Source organism: Durio zibethinus, chromosome 5 (assembly GCF_047325235.1).
Source record: "Durio zibethinus cultivar Kanyao isolate XHJ-2024 chromosome 5, ASM4732523v1, whole genome shotgun sequence".
Classification (NCBI taxonomy): Eukaryota; Viridiplantae; Streptophyta; class Magnoliopsida; order Malvales; family Malvaceae; genus Durio; species Durio zibethinus.
The window spans coordinates 6,826,779-6,849,051 of NC_143166.1; the positions used below are offsets into that span (position 1 = coordinate 6,826,779).

Sequence of the window (22,273 nt, forward strand, 5' to 3'; positions counted from 1 at the left end):
TATTTGTTATAATCCAATTTGTAGTATTTAATTATGATTCTGCACTTGCAAGTTACTGGTTCTTTGCCATTATGAAGTCAAAAGTTAAGAAGAGATGATAACCATATATGTCAAGTCTGAATTGTTGATATACTATTTTTCCTTCAATCCCTAGGGCTTCTTTATCAACTCCAAAATCCATATATAGGAAAGCTAGAGATGTAGTTCCTGCATCTTTTTCCGGTAAAATTTGATCATTTCTAATAAACTTGAGCCTTTTTTTTTCATACACTTTAAATGTTTAACTCCACTTGAAAAATCATTTCGTGTCTTACTTTTTTTTTTATCTTTATTTTTATTATGTTCTAAAATATATATTATCTTGTTAATCCTGAAAAATAATGTAATAATTTCTTCTATTTATTTTTGTTGTCAATTACATAAGTTTTAACTTATTGAATTTCCTGGAGTGGGATAATTTCACAATGTCAAATAATACTACAAATATAAAATGGTACTTCGATTATAATTAGAATTGCATTGGTAGAATGACTCCTTAATTTTAATTTGGGAGAAGAAAGCAGTGAGCATTTCAAAGCAAATTAAATTCTAAAACCCGAATGCAAATGTTGTCCTTTTAATTGCACATGGGGTCGCTCTTATCCAGAGGTGCATTATTCTACTCCTAAGAACACCAAGTGCAAACTCCGAGACTAAAATAGTTAAGTAGTGCTACAATGATTTCAATTCTTGTACTAATTTTTAAATTCATTTTTCTCTCAAAAAAAAATCTCTTTTTGTTATACCCAACAAAGCAAGCCTTGGATTCTTCCAGCAAAGCTCAATGATCCGGGCTATCTGTTTCTCTCTGTAACCCGCGACTTGGAAAAGACTGATTTGAAATGTTTTGACTTGTGTGCCTATCTCTCTCTCTCAATCACGGAGCTATTGTTGTTGTGATGTGATCTATTAGCTTTACCAAATACTTAATCCCTCCTGCCTCCCAGTCATGCATTGCTCATGCATGCATCAATATGTTTGACTTTTGGCTCACTGGCTGTCATCTTACTCCTCTTCATCTCCTGTGCCAATCTCGCAGGGCTATCAAATGATATGTATGGGAACAAAACGATTACCAGACCCAACCAGTTTTGTCTTCTGTAACCATCAGCAAAACTGTTCTTTGGTGTGGTATACTTCTTTTCGAACAGCATGTTTTTTCCCTCTCTTCTAAAAGTATCAGAATAAAACACTTCCCCAAGCTTCAACCATGAGACCAGCTTCCCATGTGGTGCTTTAAATGAACATTTTACTCAATAAAATTTAATTATGTAGTAAGCTTGGGATCAGAACTTTAATTAGATTTCAAATAAAGGCTACACACAAGAGTCATTAAAGCACTATTTAGGGATCCTACCACCCTCATCATCCAAAGCAAAAAAAAGGTTCCCTATTAGAAGATCAAAGGAAGGAATTTATCAAGGAAAAAAAAATGAAAAGCCCAGCACCACGTGAATTGACCTCACAATGCTTACTATCCTTCTTTTTCTATTTTATTCTTGTTTGGTGTAAATTGTTCGCAGAGGGAGAGAAAGCCAAGAGTAAAAACTAGAAATCATTTATCACCATTACAACATGTGCAGTTCCCAGGATGAAAGCAAAGGTTTTTAGGTAAGGCACTGCTTAAAATACCAAGGACATCGCCATTTTCCATAAAAGTAAGTACATGCCTTTATTTTGAACAATCATAAAAGTAAGAACATTAAAGAAGCATAAATCACAGACGTTGCATTGCACTATTAAAGAATCAATTTTTTTTGAAAGAAAAGGGAAAGTAAAAGCTAAAAGTACAGGCTTTAATAAGTAGATTCATTGAATATATATGATTATAACATTATAACGAAGTACAAAGGAACAGTAAATACCTTCAAGTAACCCAAGTTCTACCATCGGTCCATGGCAAACCAACGGTAACAGAGGAAGACCCTATAGTATCTGAAGAACTTGGGAATTTACCCTTCTTAGACCATTGCCAGATCTTGGAAACAGAAAAGCTTTCACCTTTACTTCTCATGTTAATTTTCTTTCCCTCTACATCCCCATCATTTGGTGAATTCCCATTTTGTCCAACTCTTCCTTTCACAAGCTTCATACTAGCACTACCAGTGCCTCCTCTACTGGGGCATAGAGCTACTTGCAAGTCTGAATCAGCAACCACATATTGGTGTGACCCCATGGAGTAACATCTCCTCGCATCCAAATTACTGCTACTGGTCTCTCCCTCTCCACGTAATACACCTTCTCCTTCTCCTCTTCCATCATTTGAACTTCTTAATTTGCCTAGTCTGACAGAAAACACCCTCTTTCCAATGTCATTCCCTGCTGGTTTTATGCCAAACGACACCCCGCTTCCTCCATTGCTTGATAACATATTTTCTTCCCTTGCGTATTCCAAGCCAAAAACTGGGTTTTCAATTGGAAGCCCAGGTGTGAAAAGGGTCCCTCTACAAAGAGGGCAAGTAGAATTAGACATCAACCATGTGTCTATACAGTCTATATGAAAAGCATGACTACACATAGGAAGTAATCTCAATTTGTCTTGTTCCAGGAATTCACAAAGACAAACAGCACAATCAAATGGCTCTTTCAACCCCATTATTTCCTTATAAAGAAACACAGGTAGAGCATCTATAAATGCTTGATCTAAACCTGAATCATGAAGATGGAAGAGTTGTTGCAACTGTCTTTGGAAAGCATCAGACCCTGACATTTCGTGGTATCTGTTGGATTCGGATACTGATGAGGGAGACCTATTCTTCATGAGAAATCTAACTAGCGAGTGAAGAAGGCCAGATATGAAAAATATAACAGCGAGAATAACTATTATGAACAAAACAGCTGGGCTTATTTTACTAGCCGAAGATGATGATGATGGAGGGTTTGGTTGCTTTTGGTAATCACTGTTGTATGGCAATGAAGGAGAGGAGGAAGAAGATGAAGAATAAGAAGAAAGTAGAGAGCGAGGAGGGTAACTCAAATGACTATCTTCTAGCTTGATTTGAGATTGTATCCAAGACATGTTAGAAAATGGCATGCTAGAAACACATGTTCCTTTAACCTTCTTGGATCAAACTAAATGTAGTTACCCATATGGAAATCTCAGGAAATCATGTTCTCTTGCTTCCTTTTAGATCAAACCCAACAAGCAATGTGCAAATTATTTCTTGCACTCACAACAAACGCAGCTCAGTTCAGCCAATAACGTGCGCGGCAAAAATCTAACCTTGACTAAGAGCTACAAGTAAGATGATTACTTAGGTAGAAGACTTGGTAATAGAAAAAAAGAAAGTTAACTTGTAATTGGCGTAACAAGAACACAAGGCAAACACTCTTCTAACGCTTTAAATGAGTCAAGGTTTTATTTTATTTTTACCTACCTCCGAAACTGGAAAAATCTGCCATTATAGAAACCCCATATTTAGTAAGTTGATCCGGAGTTTGTTGCAGTAAACCCTATTTACCCCTTTTGGTAGTTTCCAATTCTTTTTATTTTACTTAAGAAAGGAAAGCTTTGCTTGCTCGACAGAATAAATGTGCAATCAATAAAATTTAAGTTGATATAATATTAAATTTGAGTTTGGTTTTAAATTTGATATTTGAAATTTGATTTAAATTTGATTAAATTTTATTTTTTTTATTTGAATTTAATTTGATATTAAAATCAAATTATTCAAATTCTTTCAATTAATATGAAAAAATAATTTTAATTTTTATATTTGATAACAATTTAATTATTTGTATTCGAATTAAAATTTAAAATATTTTATCAATTAAAATATATTAAAATATAATAATTTAAATCAGATATAAAAATATTTAAATTTAATTTAATTAATATATTAAATTATTTAAATTTAATTAAATAATAATTAAATTAAATTTAAATAATTTATAAATATTAATATATCGTTTACATCTTCGTAAGGACGGAGGGAGGGTGCGGCAGGTAGCTTCCAAAGGCCGAAGGCTTGGAGACCAAAAAGAATATCAAAGGGCAATTTTGTGTGATATGGGGTTTTGAAGTTTTACATAGGAGTAGTTTATTTATGTCAGGGCAGGGCATCTTTGAGAAAAAATCTAGACTGGGCATGCACACATTGCTTGGCTTGCCATATTGTCCTGTGAATTGTGGTTTTCTGGCTCAATTTTTGGTACTTCTCTTTGTACAGAAAAGGACCCTACAAACTTTAGGCAGTTAATTTGTGTCTGTTAGAGGCCGCTGGCCTGTCTAGCCTAGCCGTCCAGTAGGTTTTGTAGTTTGCACTTTGCACACAGAAAATGAGGTTGGGCCAAGGCCTTCACGTAAGATGGGCTACTAATCCGGTTATAACGATGAAATTGATTTTGCTGATATTTAAAATAACAATAAAAATGAAATCAATTCATATTTTATTTGATTTTTAATTTTTTTTTTACAGTTAATTAGTCATTTTTAATTAAATTTAAGTAAATTAAATGAGTTATTGAGAATTGATTTGATGAAGACGAGTATATAATACAAAATACATGTCTGAAAAAAAAAAGTGGCATTATTCTAATGATATCTAAAAAGATAATTTTGAGGCTTATTCTAATATAAGTTAAGGAAAAAAGAAGCAGGAGTTGGAAGACTGGATTAGGATTGAAAACCAATCCATTCTCAATAGGTTTTAACTTGATATAATCTCATAAAATTATTTTTTTTAAATCGAATTTCAAGTCGAATTGGGTCGATCAAATAATTGTAGAAAAAGATCAGAATCTAATCAAGATCAAGTTTTAAGCAAACTTAATCCGACTCGATCATATATATATATATAATTATTTTTTAATTAATTAATTAATTTTTTATTTATATTTATATAATTTTATATTTATATTTATATTAAAAATAATATTTTATCTTTTAAAAAAATAATATTTTATTAATTTTAGATTGAGTTAAATCAAATATAATTTATACAATATCAAATCGAGTCGGATTTAACTATAAAAAAATAAAAAAATTTTAAAATCAGATCAAGTTTGATTTTACTGATATAAAATTAAGTCAAATTCAAAACGAGTAAAAGCAACCTCGTTTTAACCCGTTGCTATCTCTATACTGGACTAAAAGCGAGCTTGTAGCCCAAAATATAAATAGATTCGATCCAGAATTAAGTGGAGAAATGTATCTGCTGGCCTATTCCTTGGTCCAAAAAAGCCCAAAATTTCCATTTCTAAAACTAAAATTACCAGAGAACCGGCTCCAAATTCCTATACATAAATAAAATAAAATAAAAGTTTATATTCAAAGCAAGCAGTCCACCATATTCTTGTTTTTTTGTCAGCTAAGTCAAACAAGCTCAATCGGCTTCGCTCATTAGATTTTCATAAACAAAAATGCATGGCCCACACACTTTTATAAGATAGCTATTTTTTTTATCATTTGAATATTTATATTATATTTTTATTATATTAAATACATGTAAAATATAAAAATGATTATAATATAATTTATGTTGATTTAATAAATTAAAATATATATTTATTTTTATTAAATTTATATATTTAAATTTTTATTAAAAATCTTAATCATATATCACTTTTATAAAATATCATTTAACAATTGTGGGCTTCGACTTTTAGTAATCAACCTTAAGATTTATTTTGATAGATTATAAAATTAATTGTGATAAAATTAACAATAAAATTAATTATTATAATAATAAGATTAAAATTAATATAAAAATATATTTAGATACAAACGTAATAGTGATTATAAGATAAAAAATAGTGAAAAAAATAACTATTAAAGATATTAGACCAAAGTTTTCATAAAATAGAATTTTAAATTATTTAATATTTTTGAAGTTAATAATAATTAAAAATTATTAAAATTATTTATTCAATTATTATTTATTTATTTTACATATTTATTGAATTTCTAGTTTTTTATTAATTAGTTTATCTTATAATTATAAAAAATTCTTTACTATATTATAAAAATTCTTTATTATATTAAATTAAATAATTTATTTAAAAAATGTTTAATAAAAATAAAAAAATGTGGTGATGTGAGCACTTTCATCTTTACAGCATTTCTATGGAAAAAAAAGAAAAGAAAAGGAAAGCATGGATATGATGGGAATAGAGGCTGCGGTCGAAGATTCAAAATTCTCATTGGACTTTAAAGCTCCGATGAGAAATTAAGGTAACAGCAGGATGAAAACAGTTTCATTGCATCACAATCTAGTAATTCAAATGAGATTTTAGCGTGATGTCTCACTTGAATGGAGGATGAAATTAATTTTGAAAAAATTAAAATTAATTATTATAATTGTGATAATAAAATTAATGATGAGATAATGTTTGGATAACAAAACAATGGTGATGATACAATGAAATATTATAATAAAAAAATATCATTAAAAATATTAAATTAAAATTTTTTATAATAAATTTTTTTATTCATTCAAAAATATTTACATATATTTTATGTTAAAAATAAATATATATTTAATGATAATTATTAAATTATTTATTTATTGATGTATTTATTTATATATGAATAAATAAAATTTATTTATTATTTTAAATAATTAAATAAATAATTAAAAAATTTTAAACAAAAATGATAAAAAATGAAAAGGGATAAAATGGAAAGAAAACCACGTAGAGTAGAGGCATTTTTACACTGGACCTCTAAAGTCCAGTCACCAACCATTGCCGCGGTGCAGTGAAAATATATCCATTGTACTGCAACCATGTTTTCCAAATACTGCACTAGTGCCGATTGGCACAAATTTTCTTAACAAACGCATGTGCTTTTGAATCCAAATGCACCCTGAAGGTGCCAACCGCACCGCACCACACCACACCACACCCAATTGGGATCCAAATGGACGTCGTTACATTTTCATAAACAAAAATTGGACGAGTGATTGAAGGGGTTTAACTGCTCACCACCCAGCAGATACAAGCTGCACAATAAGTCAATGAACTTGGTTCAGTGTTGCTTTGTACCCACGCCACATAAATCAAATGCTGTTTTTTTTTAAATTTTTTTAACCAATTTTATTTTTACTTTACAAAGAAAAAGATATCTAATTGTAATTTATTCACTATAAAACCCTAAGCCTCAGTACCTGTAGAAATGCGAACAAATATTAACTTGAGTTCTATGCTATGCGCTCTCTCTCCTACTCTCCGCCGTTGCACTTTTTTTCAGCCAGTTTTCTTCTTCCTATCTAAAAGCTCGTCCTCCCCTCTCCGCCTCTTCTCCGCCTTGACCATGGCTTCTTCTCATTCCAAAGACGAAGCATATCTAAACAAAGTCATTGAGAAGCGCATCAAAATCTTCCAATCCATCCAGTCTCAACAGCAATCTCATCTTCAGTCCCTCTCGCACGACCCAATCAAGATTACGTTGCCTGATGGGTCAGTTAAGGAAGGGAAAAAATGGGTTTCGTCCCCTATGGATATTGCCCAAGGAATTTCCAAGAGTGTGGCTGCCAATGCCTTAATTTCTTCGGTCAATGGGGTTTTGTGGGATATGAATAGGCCTTTGGAAGGTGACTGTGAGCTTAAGATTTTCACTTTTGATAGCGATGAAGGTCGTGATACTTTTTGGCACTCTAGTGCCCACATTCTTGGTCAGGTAAAATGGGAATTTTTTTTTCTTTTTTATTTTTTTACTGTATTTCTTTGGTTCTTTTGTTTGTTTGTTTTTTTTTTTTTTTTTTATGGATAATTGGCTTATTTAGATTGCTAGTTCTGCAGTCTCTTGAGAGCGCATATGGTTGCAAACTTTGCATTGGGCCTTGTACCACAAGAGGGGAAGTAAGTTCGTTACTTGGGTCTTTGTTATATAAAAACTGCTTCTTTGTACATATCTTTGTCTCTTAATTTGATATTTATATAAGTTTGCATTTTGTTAACCTTTTTGGATGCATGCTTCTGATAACTTGATGTTGTGTAGGATATGTTAGTATGATTTTTTAAAATGAATTTCTGTGTCTTTATATGCAAGTTTTGCATGATTGCCGAAAAGTGTCAACGGGATTTCATTTAGTTTTCAGGGGCAATAAATTTTCTGTTGTAGTGTAGGGATGAAGTATTATGCATTGTGATCACTGAAAATTCTGTGCTTACTAGCTTGGACTTTCTATATTAGTTTTATGATTTTCACTCAAGCAACACATTTATAGATAATGTTGTGGTGTTAATTACTATTTGATGTTTCGCTCTTTTTATCTTGATCCTTAAGTTGTTTGACAATGGTTTTTTAGTGTGATTTTACCTTCTTACAAGATGGTTGTTTGGTGTCACAGGGTTTCTATTACGATGCATTTTATGGTGACTTGGGCTTGAATGAGGACCACTTTAAGCAAATTGAAGCTGGGGCATTGAAAGCTGTTGCGGTATGTTAGTCTTCCTAAATGAGGAAGTTCATGCTTCTGATTCTTTTATTTATGATCAACTTCAGTATCCATGCACATTTGGTGTTTATACAGTATTTTTGTGTTCCATGTTCAACAGCTTCATGTTAACTTAGTGCATATTGTAACACTATTCAACTAGTCAACTCATACCTGTGTAAAAGGAAAAATTGGGAGTTTTAAAATCACATTGTGAAATGTTGAGCAATGGTTTTTTTTTTTTTTTTTTTTTGTTTCTGTCTGCTCCTATTAATTGGAAATGATGCTAGTTGTCGAGCTGTTATTTCATAGTAGATTCTTTTTTCTTTTTGGCATCTAAATGCAGGAGAAACAACCTTTTGAGCGCATTGAAGTGACAAGAGAACAAGCCATTGAGATGTTTTCTGAAAATAATTTTAAGGCAAGTGGAGTGGTGCCATTTTTAATTTTTCATATCAATTGAAATGATTCCTTTCTATCTATATGTTTTCCAATTACACTTATGCATTGGTGATTTTTATAATCAGGTTGAGATCATCAATGAGTTGCCTGCAGACAAAACTATCACAGTATACAGATGTGGTCCGTTGGTTGATCTGTGCCGTGGGCCTCATATTCCCAATACATCCTTTGTGAAGGCATTTGCATGTTTGAAGGTGACATGTTACATGATATATCAACGCTAAAGTTTTGAAGATATGTGGATTCCTGTTCACCACCATTTCCTGGTTTACTCATAAATTTCTATTTTCAGGCTTCATCAGCTTATTGGAGGGGAAACAAAGATCTTGAGAGTTTACAAAGAGTTTATGGTATATCTTATCCTGATCAGAAACGTTTAAAGGTGAAATTATTTTTTCTCCTTTGTTTTGATTCTAGCTTTCAGCTTTATTATTGTACTACTTGCGCTAGTTTTTCAATATTTATTTGGTTTTGAATTTATTTTATTTGTGATTGTTGAAGCAATGATATATGAGTATGATGCATAGAGAAATATAATTATTTCTTTTATTGTAATGCTAAGAATATCAATGTCTGGTATAATACCAGAAATTACTTTAAGAAGTCAATTCCTTATATTAGGTTTACTTCTACATACCTGGAGAAAAACCAGAGAGCTTAGGTAATTCTTTTACAACAAGAAAAGATGTCTCTTGTTTCATCGTACATTTATTTTTCTTGTATCATGTTTTTTTGCTTCTCATGAATGTTAATATTTTTCAACAGGAATATATCCATCAGCTCGAAGAAGCAAAGAAATATGACCATAGATTGTTGGGTACAAAGCAGGAGCTTTTCTTTTGTCACCCCCTCAGGTACAAAACTTGATACACTCATCTTTAGTGTGTCCAAGAATGTCTGCAATATTAATGTTTAACATCTTTGGTAACTTTCAGCCCTGGAAGTTGGTTCTTTCTTCCTTATGGCACTCGAATTTACAACAAACTAATGGAATTTATACGAAATGAATATTGGAGAAGGGGTTACCAAGAGGTTTCAAGTCTTCTCTCTTTCTCTCTTTTAGAGATTTAATTAAAACTATATAACCCCAATAATGATTCAATAAAGTTGCATAATTTTGGCAGGTTAAGTCACCAAACATGTATAATATGAATCTTTGGGAGACATCTGGTCATGCTGCAAATTATAAGGAGAATATGTTTTTGTTTGAGGTGAGGTTTTGTGTAACTATCGAAAAAATTGACTTGTTTGTGTTGATTTAATTTTGGAGTTAATCTTTATGTGAATTTCCTAGAAATTTAATATGATCTGTGTTAAAAAGGATATTTTCTGCATTTAGTCCTCCTGTTATGCTCCTTTTTTTATGATGTTTGGTTTTTGCCACAGATTGAAAAACAAGAGTTTGGACTGAAACCTATGAATTGCCCGGGCCATTGTTTAATGTTTCAGCATAGAGTTCGTTCTTATAGAGGTCAGTTCATGTGCCTCTGTGTTCTCCTAATTTTTTTCACCATGTGGCAACCTGCTAAGGAAAGCACCCTTTCCCTTGTTTTTTCTTTCTCTTCCTTTAATATTTGAACAACAAAATCTCTTGAAAGACAGTGAGGGGTGCCATCAAAGAACAAGACTACTGCATCCTGTCTGTCTTGGAAGTTCCCTTATAGACTGTATCATGGCTTCACTATCCCTTGAGGAAAGCTTAAAGGAGGCTTTTATAGGCTATGCTTCTTTGTTACCTCATCATTTGGTTGCTTTAAACATGGGCTTCCCATCTTTGTTGGTCTTACTTTATAGGTTTCTGCCATGTATGAGCTTTGGATGTTTGACCAGCATTTCTTTACTACCTTTTCTTTCATACTTTATAAGAATGAGTTGAAGTAATAATTTTAGTAAACCAGTTTGTGCTAATTTTAAAATTTTCTGAAATGGTATTAGCGTGAATATATTTTCATTTGTTCTATTCTGCATCTTTTGCCCTGCCGTGGTTCTTTTGAGCTCTGATGTAATAGCTTTGTGGCTCAGTCTTAGAAGATATAGAGTTTAGTTAAATCTAGTTTTTTTTTTTTTTTTCTTAACCTTAAGAATGTGCTTATTTGAATCGTCTTCTTCTGAAAAAGGTTTTTGACATCATATTGTTGTCAGTTGTGGTTAATGCTGATTAAGGTGATTCATTTTTTCATCTGTGGCTTCTTTGCAATGTTCTCATACTGATTAATTCATGCAGAACTTCCTCTTCGCCTGGCTGATTTTGGGGTCTTGCATCGAAATGAAGCTAGCGGGGCACTGACCGGGTTAACTCGTGTCAGGAGGTTTCAACAGGTACCCTGTTAGATATAAACTTTTGAGATTGTGCTCTTGCTAGCTTTCTGTTCCTTTGTTTTGGCTAAACATCAAATGTCAATTTTGGTCTACCATTATTCATTGCTGTGTGAAAACTTGTTAGTTTTCGGACTTAGGTTTGAAGAAGTCTCTATTCAGATCTTAAACATTTTGGTTGCTTAGTTCTGCTAGTTAAAAATCTCTCTGGCTACCTCATAAACTTTTTTTTTTGGTTGAAATGTGGATAATTTTGTTTTCCCACCTTTCTATGACATTACTCTTCATATTGTTTCAGGATGATGCCCACATTTTCTGCAGGGAATCCCAGGTGTGGTTGGATTTAAATTGTAAGTTAGAGAATTTTGAAATATTTTAGCTCCCTATTTCCTTTGTAGCACATGTGTTGCCTCTTTTCAGATAAAAGAAGAAGTTCAAGGTGTCCTGGAGTTCATTGATTATGCATACACCGTGTTTGGGTTTACTTATGAGCTGAAACTATCTACGGTATGATAAGCTCTATTGACTTAAATTTTTAGGATTGGAAATAGTTTCTCTTTAGTTAAGTTAAGTGTATCATGTTTGCTTATTTCTAACTATGATGAAGTGAGTTTAGGATTTTGACATGATTGTTTTCTCTCTATTATCTTGAGTTGCTGTACCTATAAAACCCCTTAGGTTTCCTGAAATTTTAATGACTTTTTCCTTCAACATTTGAGGCAAGTATTTTATATTTGTTGGTAAAAATGGTTTCGGAATAAAGACCTAATATATTTACTTGCATCATAATTATATTCCTCATGTTATAATATTATATGGACATGAAGACTCATGATTTATTTTTGTACTAATGCTTGGATTGTATTCTAGAATGACAGTTTTTATTTAGTGTGTCATAAAAATTTGAATTGTAGAGGCCAGAGAAATACCTTGGAGATTTGGCAACTTGGGAAAGAGCTGAAGTTGCTCTTACAGAAGCATTGAACCTGTCTGGGAAGCCATGGCAGGTCAGTTTTCTATTTAACACCTTACTGTCAAAATTTGGGGTTCTTCATAACAGAGATTGTTTTGTAATTGATTATCTTTGGATAACAAATGAGAAAAATCTGCTGCTTCAGCTTAAAACCACCCTTAAACATCCAGCCTATGTATTGGTTCTTTGGAATGTGGTATGACTATAGCAATTTATCAAAACACCAAGTGACTTTTGATCTGTTGCTTGAGATCTCTTTTCTTGTATTTGTCACCTTTTTATGAGCAAAGCTGGTGTCATGACGCATGATTTCACTCCATTTTTCTGTTGAATAATGTGTTTTTGACTTGTTTTTCTCAAATGAGAAGTTAGTTTAAATATTATAGTAGTTATAAAGTGTTATGTTTTGAAAATTTGAAGTGCTCTTATTGAGTTGGACTGATTTGTCTAATTAAATAGTGGAATTCCCTAATTGCTAAGGGAAGGGAAAAAATCTTTTATAGTTGGCTTGCATGTTTTGATTGATTTGTTGTGCTTTATTTTCTCTATTTTATATTTGAAGGCTATGTTGCCATCCATTTCAATGGACTTCTTTCTAGATGCTTATAGTGAATAGTCACGTTGGTACAGATAAATGAAGGAGATGGGGCTTTTTATGGTCCAAAGATAGATATTAGTGTATCTGATGCATTGAATAGGAAATTTCAATGTGCAACATTACAGGTATGTGCTGTTCAATTGTGCTTCATTTTCTCCTTTATCTCTACTCTCAAATTTGTTTTAGTTTTATGATAATTATCACTTATTATCTGATGCCCTTTTTGCAGCTTGACTTCCAACTTCCTGAGCGCTTCAAGTTGGAGTACTCAGCAGAGGATGAAGCCAAGAGGGAGAAACCTGTTATGATACACAGAGCTATCCTGGGGTCTGTTGAGCGTATGTTTGCTATATTATTGGAGCACTACAAGGGCAAATGGCCCTTCTGGCTTAGTCCCCGTCAAGCAATTGTTTGCCCTGTGTCAGAAAAGTCTCAGAGATATGCAATAGAGGTAGTCTTCTCTAGCAGTATGCTTCTTAGCTTGTTTGTTGACCTCAATTGTGTCTTTATTTTTTCATTCACTGCCAACCTTATGAAATTTATGGTGCAACTACATATAATCATTAATATGATATAAGGAATTCTCTGTATTTTCCTATACATTCGGGCATGATTTTCCTTTGAATTGGACCAGAATGTTTTCTTGTGTGGTTGCATGCTACTTGTACTTGACATTGTAGAAGAAAACTTGGCATGGTAAATCCCTTATCTCCCTCATTTCACTATTTCAAATCATGACCATGATGGTAATTCTCGTCTCTTGCTTTGATGTGCTTGTTGTTAGCCATGAATGCCATTATATCTAATCTATTGCATCAGTTTTCTGTGACTTTCTTATTTTTGATGTTAAACTTTATTTATTTCATGAATTATGAGGCATTATTTATATGTTGTTTTGATGTGTTCATATGAACTTGCCAAACGAGGAAGATTTCTGAAAACAAAGTGCTAGACCATATATGTGGGTGGAAACTATTGAAAACAGGACCTTGCATTTTTTATCTTACTAAGGATATGGTTGCTAAGTAGAGCACTATGGCGCAGTAGGATCCATTTAGTTTGTTGTTGATGAGTTAATTGTTTGTTATGCACAAAAATGGTAGTCATTTGGAAAACTGATATGCTAATGTTATCTCTTATTTTATTTTCATAGGTTCGGGATCTGATTCATGAGGCCGGTTATTATGTAGATGTTGATATGACAGATAGGAAGATCCAGAAAAAGGTGCGACGACTGGCATCCTCAATTATATGAAATTTCTTTTGTCTTACAGTGTTGTCATATACTCTCTTTCTAAATACAGTTACGGATTTAGAATGAACCCACATTGTCATTTATGACTATCCTACATTATCGTTGTCTTTTGCTGTCTTTCAATCTCAAGTCAGCTTGCTCTGCAGTTTTTTATGAACTAACTGAATTGTTCTCGTTTTCTCTTTCACTTGGCAGGTGCGAGAAGCTCAGTTGGCACAATACAACTATATATTGGTTGTTGGGGAAGAGGAAATGAACACTAACCAGGTTTGCCACTTTGCCTGTCCTATGATTTTGAATTGATTTTTGTACATTTTTGCTTTATTGGTGAACTCCGAATAAATTTTGTACATTTGTGAACGGAATTTATTTTTCTTTCTTTAATGGTGGTCATTTTCATTCTTAATGTCTAGACCTATGAAGTAAATTAATGTTTGTTTCAGGTGAGTGTACGGGTGAGGGATAGGGCAGATCTGACTACAATGAGCATACAGGGCCTACTCCAACTCTTCCAGGCTGAAACTGCAGCTTTTCATTAGGATGTTTGTTTGACTTGTGCGGTTTTCATTCTATCATTTTGCTCGCTTGCCTGATTTGATTTGATGGGAACTTACCTGATCAAATGCCACTTGTATTTTTTTTCTTTTGAAATTTACAATATGGTCAGAAATTATTTTTGATTCCTTTAAGTTGAAGGGACGTTATCCAACTTAGGTCTTTTTTCTCCCTGCCCGGTGGCTTTTTAATTTTTATGAAATTATTGTTCGTTCAAATGTTAAAAAAAAAAAAATGGTAGTTTATAAAAAGTCGTATGTTCAACGACTGCATGCACATGCACACAACATTCAAGGATCTGTTACCGTGACAAAAGATTATGCAGATAAAACTCCTCCGTTGGCTTGGCTCTTCCATCAAGTACGAATATAGTACATTCTAATCGTTTTAGCATCATTTGAGGGGTGTCAATGCAAATCCATCCTTTTTTAGTACTTAAAAACCTGCTTATTTAATATTTATGTTGAAGCATATATGATATAGGTTTACATTATTTATTTATTTTTATTAGTATATCTTATCTTAACACTAGAAGACACAAATAAACATCCAATTTTAAATTTTATTTTGGTCATCCCATTAAAATATTACGTTTTAATTATTAATATTTGAGTAAGTTCTTCTTTTTTTTTTTTCATCATTTAGCAACTAATTTTTAACACGTATGATGTCAATTATCATATAATCTGATTATGTTAGCAAATAAACACGTGACAGTGCCGACTTAGCATGTATACATAATCTAAAATTCTAACATTTTTTTTTCATTTCATTTTTTCTCACTAACTTAAACCTTGTTCTATCTCTTTCTCCAAACCCAAACTTAAATTTTAACCAAGAATTATATGTCTTTCTCCAAACCCAAACTTAAATTTTAACCAAGAATTACATGTAATTATCACATCTCAGTTGTAATATATAATTTATTACGACTCCATTTATTATTGAGCTTAAGTCTTATTTGGTCCAATTTATCTTGATTTTGTTATTTGGTCAAAGCTCAAACTCAATTTTAATCTATCTAAGGTAAGTTTTAATTTCTTAATTTTCATTTTGATTTTATTTTTTCTTGTGATCTGCGATTTGGAATTAATTGTCTAAAGGTTGTGTTACAACTTGCTTAGAATTTCAGTTTTTAAGACCTAAAATCTGTCACTTATGTAGATGAAAAGTTTGGGCCTCGGATAAAATCATTTCATTTCATATTATTTTGCATCTCCCTTGTTAATTGATTTTACCCCTGCTATTTATAATGAAGATTTTACTACTTTCTTGATGAGGTGGCAAATGTTTAGCTTTCTGTTTCACTATTCTAATCTTGGTTGGAGATAGTTGGCTGGTGTTATTCTCGTATTTGCTTTTTCTCTCTTGTTTTTGCTTCTATTAGGTGCTGAAGTGAACTATCTTATCGAATCTGTGGTTGTCTTAGGTATTGGTACTTTTGAAATTGTTAAAGTAGTGAGATGAAGATTAACTGTATTTCATAAGTAGAGTGTTTTATTTTGTTACAGCTGAGGTTGTGGTAGGATCAGCAGCATGGTTGGGTTGAGGTATTTCTTGTGTCTGTGCACAGAGAAGAGAGAGTGATACTCGTCCATCATTTGATTCAACCCCTTCCTAGGTAATGTTTTATGATCTGACCAATCTATGTGTCTCTACTCCAATCAACTATATATGATGTTTATTTTCCTATTTTTGCTGTAATCTGTGTGCTGGCTATCTGGTATGTATTGTAGTTCCCGAATCTTCCGTGTATTTTTCCTAGCAAAAGCTATGGACACTGGAGAGTATCAAATTCCAACTATACTGTCATATAATGTTGAAATTATTCTTCAAGTTATTGCTATTAAGCCTAGTCTATCTTGTTAAATTACCGTCTTACCATTTAATTTTTGGGATTAACTATACTGAAGGTTTTACTCCAATCATTCTACTGAATATAAAAATTTAAGGATTAAATTGTTCGGCCAATGAAGTAGTCTGAATTTAGTGGGAGTTTTCTCTAGCTTGTGCCGTCAGCTTTGGCTTGCCAAGTAACAAGTAGAATTTTCTTTTTACATGTATTTTCTGAAAAGAAACTTAAAATCTGCAAATGGTAAAACCCTATTGCTAGGATGAAGAAAGGGTAGAGGGGGGTGAAAGAAAAAGCATAGGATAATGATGAATGAACAACAAAATAAGGGTAGAAGCTAGACTAGATTATCATCATAAAAGGATAGGAATATTGAGCTTGAAGGAGTCTTAAGTCAAATTTGAATAAGGAGCTTTTTTGCTTCTATTAGCTACTAAAATGAACTATCTTTTTGAATCTGTGATTGTCTTAGGTACTGGTACTTTTGAAATTGTTAAACCAGTGAGATGAAGATTTAGTAACCGCATTTCATAAGTAGAGTGTTTTATTTTGTTATAGCTGAGGATGAGGCAAGATTAGCAGCATGGTTGGGTCGAGGTCTTTCTTGTGTTTGTACATAGAGAAGAGAGACACTCATCCATCATTTGATTTAACTCCTTCCCAGGTATTGTTCATGTGCAATTAACTTTTTAGAATAAATTTCATTTTATTATGTTATAATTCTTAAAAGTATTTTTATTTCTAGATTGTGTCCTCCGCCGTCATTACTTTTTTTTTCCCATAAGTACTAAAACTATAGATAAGAGTTGAATTTAAAAGTCAAGGTTTAGTAGTGAATATATGTAAACGATTAGCCAATTTTTAAGATTTGTATTGTAGAATGCATTTTGAGATGGTATGATTTTATGTCCATGCATGAAATGTGTCAAAATGCATTGAATACCATTAGAAGTAGTACAAAAGATTTTATTTGCAATAGGTTTTTGGCTAGTTATATTGCTTGGATTCGTCATGGTGAAACTTCATTGCTTGTTTATGTGTCTCATTTACAAAGGGTTTTTTTTTCAGTTTGAAAGCTCTCAAAAACTTACATCTCCTAATGTTAAAGAGAGTTTAGGAGTTGATGAAAATGGAAATATGATTGATTTTTCTTAATTTTTTGGTGGAAGGAGTGATAGTAGACAATCCCAAGAAAAGCCAAATATTGAAGTGGCTAAGTTTTATAAGTTGTTAGAGGATTATAACCAAGAATTTTATCCGGGATTCAAAAAACAATCTAGATTGTCTGTCATCTTAGAATTGTTTCAGATAAAGGTTTATGGTGGGATGAGTAAGGAGTCATTCATTTTTCTCCTTTCACTAATGAAAAGTATTCTTCTTGATAGTGAAACCTTGCCTAATTCATATCATGAAACTAAGAATATGATTAAGGAATTAGGTCTTGGGTATGAAAAGATTTATGTTTGTCTAAATGATTGAATATTATACCTAGATGAAAAACCAAATGAAGACTCATGAAATGTGTATGGTGCTTTTACGTGGGTGCAAAGTGAAAATGTCGATTTGAAAGGCAATTTTTACGGTAAAAAGAAAATACCTATGAAGATGTTATGTCATTTTCCCTTGAAACCTAGACTCCAAAAATTAGTCATGTCTTTAAAAATGGCTTTTACCATAGTATGGCATGATAAAGGTCATAAAAAGTATGGAAAGGCGAGGCATCTAGTTGACTATTTTGCTTGAAAATCTTTTGATTTGCAGTATCCTGATTTTGCCTTAGATCCTCGTAATGTGAGGCTAGGTTTGGCTACTGATGGATTTAATCCATTTAGGACATGAATAAAAATATAGTGTTTGGCCTATTATGGTGATACCATATCATTTGCCGCCTTCGTTTTCCATAAAAGAATCAAGTTTTTATTTTTTCCTTAGTGATTCTTAGTAAGAGTGGACCTAGAAATGATATTTGACATTTACTTACAATTTCTACAATTTCTAGTAAAAGAATTAAAAGAATTGTGAAAGGTTGGTGTAAACACCTTTGATGCTTTTGCTGGAGATAATTTTCAATTAAGTGCTACTTTAATGTAGAGAATAAATGACTTTCTTGCATATGGTGATTTGTTTGGTTGGAATGTTAAAAGTCAATTTGCTTGTCCTCCTTGTTTTAAGGATAGATGTTATTTATGTTTAGATCATGACGGTAAATATTATTTTATGGGTTATCGTTGATTTTTAGATATTAGTCATAAATTTTTAACTGATTCCTTTTTTTATGGTATTCAAGAACTAAGGGCTGCCACAATTTCACCTTTAGGAACTATGACTTTAAGTCAAGTAAAAAATGTGCATGTTACTTTTAGAATGAAAAATCCAGTTTATTCTAGTACTTGGAAAAAGAAGAGCATTTTTTTTAGTTTGTTGTATTGAGAGCATAGTTTGTTGCGTCATAATCTATATGTGAGGCATGTAGAAAAAAAGTGTGTGATAATGTTTTGGGGACTTTATTAAATATCGAAAAGAAGACTAAGGATAATTTGAAGATATTTTTAGACTTGTAAACATTGGGTATATGAAAAGAAATATATCTAAAGGAAGATGAGGATGGTAGACTTCATATACCTCATGTATGCTATTGGATGTCAACAAAGGAGGGATTTTTTTTTAAAGAGTTTTAAAAAGTATCAAAGTTGCTGATGGTTACTCTTCAAATATATCTTAACATGTCAGTCTCAAAGATTGCAAAATTTTACCTTTAAAAAGTCACAATAACCACATATTAATGGAGGAGTTTCTTGGACTTGTATTGCATGGGCTTTTGCCTAGGGTTGTGACCATGGTTGTGGTTGAATTAGGTCAATTTTTCAAGTCACCATGTGTTTAAGTTCTTTAAGTAGAAGAGCTTGAGCAACTTTAGTCTAAGATTGTGCTCACTGTTTGTTGATTGGAAAAAATTTTCCCTCATTAATTTTTTACCATCATGGTACATTTGCTTGTTCATTTGGCTGAAAAGGCAAAAATTGCAGCATATGTCTACTATAGATGGATGTATCCAATTGAAAGGTATAATTTAATAGTTAATTTTTTTTTTGTTTCATATTTAGTTTGGTCTTTCAATTATAGATATTTTTTATGAGTTAATGTATTCTTTTTTCTTTATTTTTGGTATTTTTATTATAGGTTTCTTTGTAAATTGAAGTCTTATAATACCAAAAAGCTCACTTAGAAGGTTCGATTGCAGAGGCTTACTTGGTTGAAAAGTGTATTGTCTATTGTTTAAATATTTAGAAGAGTCTGAAACTCGATTCCATCCCTTAGTTAGAAATTATGATGTCCTTAGTGAACCACGACAAAACTTAAGCTTATTTCCATGTTTAGGTAGACCATTAGGAAAGGTAATAGGATTTGAGCTAGATGAAAAAATATTGGTATAAAATCATCGTTATGTGCTATTTCAATGTGAAGCAATTCATGAATTTCACCTCTAAGTCTTCTAGAAAAGTCTTGTCTTTTTCTTATAAAGTATTTTAATTAAACTTTAGTCAACTTGATTAGGTTCTTTATAAATGACATGATGAATTATAAATTTCATGAATGGTTTCATAATTTAGGTTATTACTTTTCTAATTTATCATATTATTTTTGTTTTCTAAGTTATGGTCAAAATAACATGTTTTATATATTCCAATGTTAAACTAGGTTGCAAAAATGGATCCTTAGAAACTATAAAAGGCATTAGGTATCATTCCCAAGATCTTAATAAGGTTGCAACAAGATATAAGGGTTATATTATCAATGGGATTAGGTTTCATACCAAAAGTCATGAGATGATTAGAAAAACTCAAAATAATAGAGTAGTTGTAATTGTAAAAATCACTCATTATCCAAATGCTCAAAGTTGAGATCTTGTTATTATGGAAGATACCTATTATGGAGCACTAATGAATATAATAGAACTTAATTACTTTGATAGATTTAAGGTTGTATTGTTTTGATGTGATTGAATTAGCCTTATTGAAGGCAAGGGCATTAAGAAAAATCAATATGAATTTACCCTTGTGAATTTCTCAAATTTAATTCATACAGGCAAGGAAATAAAAGATAAACCTTTTGCATTTGCATCCTAAGCAAAACAAGTATTTTAGGTACAAGATCCTCAGTATATTGGAAAATTGTATTGAATGCAATACTAAAACATTTGTACGATATGGGTGTGGAATCAAATAAGGAAGAAGGCTAAATCTACTATGATTTTGTTTTCTTGTAATTAAGAGATTTCTTTAATGATCAAATAGGTAAGTCTTGAATTTGGATTTTTCTCATCATTTTATCTTTATATTTGTATTCCTTCTAACTTTTTTTTCTCTTTTGTACAGGTTTTCTTAGCTATTAAAAGATGTATTGAGTTCACAACAATTTTGCTTTAGTGTTTCTTATTGCTGTTAAAAGATGGGCAAATATTTATTTAAGGATACTAATAGTGTTTCTAGTAGTTAAACTGCTTGAGAATAAGCTTTATTGTGCCTGTATGTACTTTTGTATTCCAACATTCATTTGAAGGTTTAATTTGTGCTCCCAATTGTTAAATTTATTATGATGAGGACTATCATAATGGTTTTAGGGCTATTAAAAGAATTTTCAAAAAATAAGAAGTCACCACCAATCTTTTTTGGTTAGGTGCAATTAGCTACCTAGATTTTCAGTTTCGATTTTGGCAAAACCATTGGGCTTTTAAGATGTTTATTGGTTTCAAATAATTTTATTGTGCTTGGGCTATGAGCCTATCAGGCAGTTTGTTTGGGTTTATTTATTTGTGTTTGGGCCCTGGCCCGTCAATAGTTTTACTGATAGTTTTTTTAATTCTTTTTGTGTTACTTTAATAAAAAAAAAGGAAAGATCTTCAAAGTTTAGATTTGGCTCGTAAGATTTAATCCCAGAAATCCAGCCTGAGTAAAAGAAGGAATCAAATCATAGGACATGATCAAAGGACTAAATCAAGCAATTAATGGGATTGAATCTGTTCGTGATAGATTCAATCTCTGATAATCAAAGGAATAAATCGAGCAATTAATGGGATTGAATCTGTTTGTGACAGATTCAATTTCTGACAATCAATCCCTGAAATCACTTGTAGACACCCAATTTGATCTAGGCCCGAATCAATTGGGTCTGGTCCAAATGAGTTGGTCCATTTTATTTTTTTTATTATTTTTGTATTTTATATTTTATTTATATTTTATTTTTCATATATATATTTTTTATCTTTTATGTATTTATTATTTACTTATTTATTATTACTATTTATTAATATATATATCTTTATTATTATTATTATTATTTTTTCTTTTCTTTTTTCTTTTTTTTTCTTCTTTTCTGTTAATATTTATATATATATATATTTTTATTTACCTAGTTATATATTTATTATTATTTAACTATTTATATGTTATAATTTATCTGTTATTATTTTTAATTTATTTGTTAATCTCCTGGTTTATTTGATTATTTTCATTTAATTATCTATTAATATTTTTTTTATTATTTGATTTTCTTAATATTTTTTTGATTTCTTTTTTTTTTGACTGAAGATTGTATTGGAATTCAATCAAAGTCCATATTAGATTCAATGATTGAATCCCAATCCAAAGAGGAGTTGGGATTGATCAGAAACTCTTCTGATCAATCCCTATATTCTGATCAATCCCTATAAAAGGACCCACGGATCAAAGGAAAAGTAACCCACGGATCAAAGGAAAAGTACAAAGAAAAAAAGTTACTGGCTGAGAGAAAAAAGGCAGACAGAAGAGATTTGAAAGCTGAAAAAGGGTTTAGAGGCATTAGAATT

At 31.5% G+C, this 22,273-nt stretch overlaps 1 protein-coding gene, 1 long non-coding RNA gene and 1 pseudogene across 4 annotated transcripts; 2 read left to right on the forward strand and 1 right to left on the reverse strand.

Annotated features, from left to right (window-relative positions):
• Positions 1 to 465: 465 nt before the first annotated feature.
• On the reverse strand, positions 466 to 3,357 carry LOC111282951 (RING-H2 finger protein ATL46 pseudogene; annotated as a pseudogene). Its single transcript, XR_016342140.1, has 2 exons — positions 1,905 to 3,357; positions 466 to 1,273 (listed from the first exon to the last, which is right to left on the reverse strand). The product of XR_016342140.1 is annotated as an RING-H2 finger protein ATL46 pseudogene (transcript).
• A 3,798-nt stretch (positions 3,358 to 7,155) lies between these two features.
• LOC111281905 (threonine--tRNA ligase, mitochondrial 1-like) lies at positions 7,156 to 14,730 on the forward strand. 2 transcript variants are annotated; one of them, XM_022869704.2, is made up of 19 exons: positions 7,156 to 7,657; positions 7,780 to 7,839; positions 8,331 to 8,420; positions 8,764 to 8,838; positions 8,945 to 9,073; positions 9,172 to 9,261; positions 9,645 to 9,733; positions 9,815 to 9,911; positions 10,004 to 10,090; positions 10,266 to 10,350; positions 11,104 to 11,198; positions 11,494 to 11,526; positions 11,616 to 11,702; positions 12,110 to 12,202; positions 12,799 to 12,891; positions 12,996 to 13,217; positions 13,920 to 13,991; positions 14,217 to 14,288; positions 14,465 to 14,730. In XM_022869704.2, the coding sequence occupies exons 1-19, from the start codon at positions 7,181 to 7,183 to the stop codon at positions 14,558 to 14,560; spliced, it is 2,142 nt and encodes a 713-aa protein (XP_022725439.2). In that variant the 5' UTR covers positions 7,156 to 7,180; the 3' UTR covers positions 14,561 to 14,730. The 2 variants fall into 2 exon arrangements, with proteins under 2 accessions (XP_022725439.2, XP_022725440.2); XM_022869705.2 differs by lacking the exon at positions 7,780 to 7,839.
• An 898-nt stretch (positions 14,731 to 15,628) lies between these two features.
• On the forward strand, positions 15,629 to 21,118 carry LOC111281906 (uncharacterized). Its single transcript, XR_002689176.2, has 4 exons — positions 15,629 to 16,005; positions 16,088 to 16,197; positions 16,987 to 17,092; positions 20,805 to 21,118. It is a non-coding gene; the product is annotated as an uncharacterized LOC111281906 (long non-coding RNA).
• Positions 21,119 to 22,273: the final 1,155 nt, after the last annotated feature.